Here is an 8,682-nt window from a genome sequence, read left to right as displayed (position 1 = left end):
TTTTGTTTAGGGTGCTGATGAATTCACGGAGTGAATGAACTAAGCCACGGACAATTTAAGCTATAATACCTCTAAAAAGTTGTTTCATGGGCCCCATGCAAAATCTGCAATATACAGAAAGGAAAATGAAAGGGCGCCAGAAAAGGGCGCTACAGGCATAGTTCTCACATTTCCAGTGGATTGGTCTATTCATCCCGTGAAAATATGAGCACCCTTTGTTTATTGTTACCATGATTTAAAAACGTATGAGTAGTGTATTAGTTAAACAACTAGATTTAAGAAAATGGCAATAATAAGTTCTCCAACACTAAGACGGAAAAGTAAATCTTTTTACAAATTGAATTTTTGCTTTTTATATCAACTAGAAAAGAGTTATCACCGTATATGATTACAATTTTCATTTCTAAATACACATTTTTAAGCCCTGTTTTTTCGACTAAAAAAGCTAAATTAAATTGAACTAAACTGATCTGAGCTAAACTGGATGAAACTTAACTATTATTGAAACTAAACCCTAACGCCCAAATAACATCTCAATTTCATTCGCATGAGTTCGATTGAACATCCAATCTCCCTCAAATTTTCATGTAAGTATCTACACTCTCTTTCTTTTTTCTTTTTTGTTATTAATTTTCATTTCGGTTTCCGCTTGATTTGTCGATTGAATTGGGATTTAATTATCTGAATGATTTTATTCTCCAGAAATTATTGAATTAAGATTTTCTAATCAGCTCAAATAATCCAGTTAGGGTTTGGATAGGATTATAGCTTATTGTTGATGGTCAATTTTTGTTAATTTTTTTGGGTGATGGGATTTAAGGGTTTTGTTTATTAGTATCCTTTTATTTGTGTAATCAATCTGATACTATAATGTTCTTGTATGTTTGAAACTGATTTTAATTAATTTCAATCTGTGATTAAGTGAACATTCCCATTTCTTGTGCTAGTTTTGGAATTGTTCGATTCGCGCTTTATAGTCGAACTAGTGAGACAATCAATTACCTCAGCATTTTTTTTGATAGTGTATGTTCTCATTGGTTGTGAGTTAGTGGCAATGTAGGGAGTAGTTGATGCGACACGGTGTGTATGAAAGCTTCGTGCTTTTGTCTAAAATGAAGTGTCAAAACTCAAAAGTTTCTTGCTTTTCGACTAAATTGAAGTGTCGAACATAGGCGCAAAGGTAATGTGAAGTGTTGAAAAAATGTAGGTTACTCGGTGGCGTGTTAGGGTGATCGACTTGATAATGTTAATCAAAATTTGCCAATTGTTCTAAATTGAAGTGTGTATTTCATTCCAAATTTCAATGTTGGTAGTGTTAAGCCTTATTCTTTTGGACTTAATTTCAGTTCAATGGAGTTCATTTTTCCAACTAAATTCAAATTCGATTCCTTTCAAACTATCTCGGTTCAAAAAAACAAAGTAGAAGTGTCCTATATGAGCATGTTTGAGGAAATAGTCAGTCAGGCTGGCCGGACTGACATAGCTTTTAGGCACTTTCTTTTCGTTCATAATCATGATACTCTGTACCAGAATTTGCTGTTATACTGATAGAATTCGTCAGTAATCTTTCCTTCATTATAATTTGAGCTTACATCCAATTTCTATTCTACAGTTTGTATGCTGGGCTTGGTTGGACCTGCTAAGTTCTGAGCATGATGTTGCAGACTCAGTCCACATGTGAAACATATTATGACATTCTGAACGTCAAGGAGGACGCGAGTTTTGAGGATATTCGCCAAAGTTACAGGTCAGCCCTCCTCCAATACCATCCTGATAAATTACTTAAATCATCTAAATTGCCAAATTCAGCCGAATATGTGGAAGATAGATTTCTGAAAGTTAAAAAGGCTTGGGAAACCCTGGGTGATTCTAGGTCGCGTGCTCTTTATGATCATAATCTCCGTAGTTTACAAAGTGATTTATTAGTTGGAGACGAGATTGCTTTAGAGGACATGACGGTTGATGATACGGGAGAAGATATGGAGCTTTGTCATCAATGTCAATGTGGTGACTTCTTTGTGATTAGTTGTTCAGAGTTAGAAGAAATGGGGTATGAGTTAGTTAAGCACCGTGGTGAAATTTGTGCAAGAAACCCTCAAGGTTTGCCTAGTTGTATAGTCCTTCCTTGTGGCTCATGTTCACTTAGAATACGCATACTGGTTAACATGGATGGTGGTACTTCTGGTGATCAGAAGAACGTATAGAGTGAGGGGAAGATCTTAGAAAGGCTGGGCAGGGCCTGGACCCTCCGAAGTTCAAGGAAAAAGTCAATATATGATACACTCCATATACGAAGCATATCATTAAAATTAGTTTAGTCTATTGATTTCAAAGGCAAAGTTACATCCTCCAATGCTCAAAAGAATTTCAACATTGAAAAGATTGCTTGTTGCGTTTAATCTCTTCTTGCAAGCTGGTCTTGTTGGAAATAATGGTTTAGGCTTAGGCTTAGGCTTAGTCTGGGAAGATTCTGAAGCTCCTCTTGGTATTCTGTGAGGTATCTGGAATGGTAAGATTACCTGACCTGAGAAATGTGTTGCATTGGTCATCGATTTTGGATTGTCGAGAATGTGTTTCTATCTGTTTTGGACTCAAATTGTTTTGGTAAATGCCATCCTGATTGTTTTGGCACACCTCTATAGAAAAACACATTTTTTATTAAGAAAGTTTGCGCAAAAGTATTCTCTTATTATTTTCATCTTTGGGGTTTGATTGATTGTAGAGCGTATAAAGTAGTTTGATTTTCAACTTTGCTTTGTGCCTGTAGTTGGAGTAGTGAGGGGAGGGATTTGGCTGGAAGAACAACGATGTCAAGAGAGGTCAGGGGAAGTTTGGGTCGGTTGTGGGGCTGAGGTCCTGAGGTTGACGCTGTTTCTAGGCTGAGGAAGGTTAAAGAAAATGTTGTGGGAGGGAAGTTTTGTATTGGTTGGCAGCTCAATAGGTGATCGAGGCTGGTACCTGTCGGCTCGGATGGTCGAGGTTGTAGTGCCTGATAAGATAATAGAAAGGCCATTCTGAAATGGTTTATGCATACTAATTACGATAGTTCAATTTCTCAAATGAAGCTTAGATACAACGACTGCGTACCTGTGTCACTGTGTCACCTAGGGCTCCTGCAAATGGCAGCTGAAGGGGTGTACTATTGTATGGTAAGCCTTATCTCTTTGTACACAAAATGTTTTAATCTTATCGACTACGGAGTATAAATGTTCTCATTGCTATCATCTTGACGATATTCATGAATGTCATTTGAGGTATTAGACTACATGTTACATACTCATCCAATGGATTTAATAGGCTCTTACCAAATTGCCCCTATTTATATTCAGCTTGTCAAAGGCGGTAGCATAGTCAAAGGACAGCATTGTCAATTTCACAAACGACTCCCTTGGCCTAGAAGTATTACCCTATCTAATTCTTCATTCTTCTGTTTGTATCATGAACCGAATTGAAAGAATCAATAAAAGATCGGTTTGTACATATCACCGCGAAAAAGAGATATACTGTAAAAGGTAAACAAATGAAAATGATTAAGACGGAGGGAGTACTAGTTAATTGAAGTACTCCTTTCATCTCAATCATTTATTTACCTTTTGATACTTATCAAAGCTAAACAACTGATTAGGGCGGAGGGAGTATCTTACTTTGTTACGATGATTGATGAACAGTTGAACACAACTTTGAGTTATAATAATCCTACTATCTTCAGATCAACCCCCAGTTTTTTTTTTTTTTTTTTTTTTTTTTTTTTGCATAAGAAGATTTCGTTGTAACAGCAAATTTTTTCATCTGGAATCTGGGTCATTTATAAGCTATTGCCTCCACGATCATCTATCGCCAGATTCACCTGGCATGCATCAGTTGAATGAAATTATGTGATAATTGTTACTCCCTCCGTTGCAATCATTTGCTTACTTTTTATATTCTTTGTGAAGGATATTTTAATTAAAGATAAACAAATGATTGAAAATGCTTAATAAGAAGTACCTTAAAAATGCCAGTGATCCTTAAAACTAAACAATTATTAGATACGGTTCAATTACCTGTAACTCTGTAAGGCTGTAATACGCAAGTTTTTGTAAAATTTTGGGGATATAATTTTTTTCACCTATATTTCCATAATATTGGTTGCTCAAATGAGCATCTCAATCCAGTTCACGCGTTCAAGCTTTCGCTTAACAAAGAAGTATACTCTCGTCAGTTCACTCTATTAACTTTATTTTTGAAAATTCACCTCGCAAAAATATAAATCGTGTTTTCAACAGAGTGAAATGAAGAGAGTAATAATTAACCATTTTGTTATCTTGATTGGAATACTCATTTGAGCAAGAAACATTATGCAATAGGACAATGGATCGTCTCTATATTATCTTTCTCAACATGAATTTCCATGAGATTTATATATATAGGCCGGGAAAAGGTGTTAATAGTTGGTACAATATCACACGGTTTTCGTCATTTGAAATGACGAAATTGCCCTTGGCTTTCGTAGTCAATTAGACAATTATGTTAGGTTGTAGGGGTAGTTGGTTTATTTAACGGTAGAGTTTGATTGTGTTGTGTGTGTATTTTGAAAGTCAGTTTGAGAAATATTGGGAAGAATATAATATTGGTAGTTAGAAGTGTTAGTTTAGAATTGTACACGTAGAATGGCAGGTCTACGTAACTAAGGAAGGATAATAACCCCATGCATCAACCACCACCATAATACACTCATTAAACCTTTCTAATCCATGCAACGTGACTCCCATTAATACGCCTATTACTAATTAGGTATCTACGGTATGGAAAATAAAATATCGTCACTAGGTCGGTGATACTGAGTTTTATTGAGTATACATGTATGTGAGAAGGTGATACTGAAATTAAGCATGTATTGCCATTGTCTACGATAAATTAATATTTAAGTACCATCTAATGTTCTATTCTTTTCGGCTTAATTTCAGCTTAATTTAGCTCATTTCAGTTCAATCAGCTCAATTCAATTCAGTTCGGCTCCATTCAGTCTCATACAACATGCCCAAAGTATGAAAATGAAGTACTACCATACACATCTCAAATAGTAACTAAACATTTGTTGATCTTTGTTATGACTTATGGTTGTGTTGTATTTACTTTTATATTTTTTTATTATTGATATAGTAATTATATTTTTAGATTTTAAATGCTCAATTAGCTTTTTGATAGTCTGAACTCTAAAAGTATATGAGCGAATATTTTAGAATATAAAACACTTATAAAAGTATTTTCTGTTACAATTATTATAATACTCCTTCCTATTCATTTTAACTCTCCCTCTTTCCTTTTTCGTCTATTCATATAACTCTCTCCCTTTCCTTATTTAGTAAAGTTTTATACTTATTTTAATTACCTTACCCCACAACAATACCCCACAATACGCATATTTTATCTTATTTTAATCACTTTACCCCACAATAATACTTATTTTAATCATCTTACACCACAATAATACCTTCCCTCTCTCCAATTACCTTACACCACCCCAATACTTTACAATAAAATAACTCTCCCCTTAATTTGCGTGCCCTTTTGAAATGGGAGAGTTAAAATGAATAGGAGAGAATATAAAGTTTTATGATTTTTCTGAAAGTAATCTTTATATCTTTATAAAGTCAAAGCTCATAAGGGATTGTTTGAATAATAATGAAAACAGTTAAACTGATATAACATGCATGAATGAAATAGGAGCATTCTCTACCATTCTATGCAAAGTCTTTGTCATGGAAAATTCATGACTTGTAAAATTGAATGTGTTGACTTCAAGGTATGGATCACAAATGACAAATGTAAACACGTAATTTGATCATATTCATAAAAAGATGTAATAAAAACAAATTGAATGACATAAATAAAATAAAAACATCATTAGTAAGAGGTTAAGAGCGTGCTTAACTCATCAGCTAGCTAGTTAATTACTTCCTTGGTCTCAATCACTTGTTTATCTTTAATTAAAAAAAAAATATCTCACAATGAAGAATAAAAAAGATGAACAAATGAAGGCGAAAGAGAAAATAATTTATAAGTAAATGATGCCAAAACCAATTTATAAACAAAGAAAAGAATCTCCAAAAATATACTCATTCTTTCAAATAAAAACATGTTTATCTAACAAGCTAAGTGGTGTAGAATACTTGGTATACATACATGTTGTTGTGAGCTCCAAGTTATCAAAGTACAATTTCCAAATTTTGCTAGCTTCTTCCCTTAATATGGCAACGGTATCAATGAAGGGCGTCCTCTACTTCTTTCTTCCATTAATACTCCAAGTTTTAGGTAACTTCTCTTATCTAGCACTCTTGCATTCTACTTTTAACATAAAGTTAAGCGGTTGATAATAGGACGCCACCAGACCATAAAATGTAGTCACGTAAACTTATATGAGATCATCATACATTCGAGTCTAACTTATATGAGATCATTTGAGATCATTTATATTAAGTCTTACTCTGAATATGCATGTGAGATCGTTTCATACAAGGCTCACTTATATAAATTTACCTCTTGTACTCCCTCCGTCCCGGTCAATTGTTGTCCTTTGGTTTCGGCACAAAGACCAAGGAAAGAGAAGGGGGCCAATTACTAAATGACAAGTGGACCAAATTGAGTGTGAATGATCAAATTACTCATCAAATTCATTCTTAAAATAGAAAGGACAACAATTGACTGAGATACCCAAAAGTGGAAAAGGACAACAAATGACCGGGACAGAGGGAGTATATTATATTGTGGCCTAGTTGTGGATTGAACAACTATAAATACATTTTAGGGATATTCTACATGGTACCCCTCAACTTTTCGACTTTCTACGTGGTACCCCTACATTTTTTAAAACATACATGGTACCCCCTAATTGTTGTCATTATCACTAAGTACACCCCTAAACTTTATTTTCCGTCAATTAAACTCAGTTTTAGGCGTTAAGTTATGACTTGGGCGCGTAACCAAGCTTGTCATTTATTATCTCATGACATATGAACTCTATTAGGCTCAATATCCATCTCGATCCTAATATTTATTGATATATAAGGGCTAAAAAAATTTTGACGGAAAATTTATTGATCCCATGCCAAATTATCACGTCCAAAGATGGATATTGAGCCTAATAGAGTCCTTATGTCATGGGATGATAAATGACAAGCTTGGTTACGCGTCCAAGTAATCACTTAACGGCTAAAACTGAGTTTAATTGACGGAAAATAAAGTTTAGGGGTACACTTAGTGATAATGACAACAATTAGGGGTACCATGTATGTTTTAAAAAGTGTAGGGGTACTACGTAGAAAGTCGAAAAGTTGAGGGGTACATTTTATTTGAGTTACATCCCGTATATCTGTGAGAAAGTAATATTGAAATTCAGTATCATCCAATAACGCTATCTTAATTATTCTTTGTTTATTACGAGTACATGTTTGTGTTAACGGTGTCTTCGATTAGGTATTGAGGCGATGATCGGAGTTAATTACGGGATGATGGCGGATAACCTTCCACCACCGGAGAACGTAGCAAACTTCCTAGCGGATTCAACAATTATCAACCGGGTTAGACTCTTCGACGCAAATCCATACATGCTTCAAGCCTTTGCACATACTAAATTAGCCATAACAATCACTATCCCTAATCTCCTAATTCCTCAATTTACAAATCTAACCTTTGCTCAAGAATGGATCAACACCAACATTTCGACCCACATTCGCTTTACCAACATAATCCGAATCCTAGTTGGTAACGAGGTTTTATCAACCGGTAATAAGCTCTTAATTACCTACTTAGTCCCGGCTATGCAAACCCTCCATAGAGCCTTACTAGCCGCGGCATTGGACCGGAAAATCCAAATATCAACGCCTCATTCGCTAGGGGTGTTATCGAGTTCAAGTCCTCCGTCTAGTGGAATATTTAGACAAGGATATGATGAACATGTTTTTAGACCGTTACTGAAGTTCTTAAGAGATACAGGATCCCCGTTTATTATTAACCCGTACCCGTTCTTTGATACCTCAAATGAAACCCTAAACTATGCACTTTTCATGCCAAACCATGGTGTATTTGATTATAACACAAATGTGAATTATACCAACATGTTGGATGCACAATTAGATAGTGTCTTTTGTGCTATGAAGAGATTAGGGTTCGATGACGTGGACATTGTTATTGGTGAGACAGGTTGGCCATCTCAAGGGGACCCACTTCAAGTTGGTGTGGACCCACAATGTGCTGCCGTGTACAATGCTAACCTAGTCCGCCACGTCACATCCGGGGTTGGAACGCCTTTAATGTTGAACCGGACATTTGAAACGTATGTTTTTGCTTTGTTTGATGAGGATTTGAAATTCGGCCCGACATTTGAACGACATTTTGGGCTTTTTGGCCCGAATCTTACGCCAAAGTATAATGTTGGGCTTCTAAAGCCCAGTTTGGGTGTCATTGTTTGCCCAACGATCACTGCATGGTACTGGCTTGTAGCAGGATTGCTTTGTGTAAATCTGATGGCCTTGTGAAGATAAATATCAGCAATCTCGCTACGACTAGTATCGTCTTGGCCGATATTGTAATAGCGAACTCCAAGGGAGGGAGGTGGCACTACACGAACGACATGGCGATTCAGGACCTGGATTAGGATGGCATAGCTTGATGAGGCATTCAGTGCCGCCACTGCTTTAGTCG

General features: G+C 35.7%; 1 protein-coding gene and 1 long non-coding RNA gene across 2 annotated transcripts; both read left to right on the top strand.

The window, feature by feature from the left end:
- The first annotated feature begins 293 nt into the window (after window positions 1-293).
- LOC141656743 (uncharacterized) lies at window positions 294-3,280 on the top strand. The gene is made up of 2 exons (XR_012548559.1): window positions 294-587; window positions 1,613-3,280. It is a non-coding gene; the product is annotated as an uncharacterized LOC141656743 (long non-coding RNA).
- Window positions 3,281-4,649: 1,369 nt separating this feature from the next.
- Window positions 4,650-8,588, top strand: LOC141654838 (glucan endo-1,3-beta-glucosidase). Its single transcript, XM_074461953.1, has 2 exons — window positions 4,650-4,656; window positions 7,456-8,588. Exons 1-2 carry the CDS (start codon window positions 4,650-4,652, stop codon window positions 8,514-8,516), a joined length of 1,068 nt encoding a protein of 355 aa, XP_074318054.1. The 3' UTR covers window positions 8,517-8,588.
- Window positions 8,589-8,682: the final 94 nt, after the last annotated feature.

Source organism: Silene latifolia, chromosome 5 (assembly GCF_048544455.1).
Source record: "Silene latifolia isolate original U9 population chromosome 5, ASM4854445v1, whole genome shotgun sequence".
Taxonomy (NCBI): Eukaryota; Viridiplantae; Streptophyta; class Magnoliopsida; order Caryophyllales; family Caryophyllaceae; genus Silene; species Silene latifolia.
This window is presented reverse-complemented; position numbering and strand designations above follow the sequence as displayed.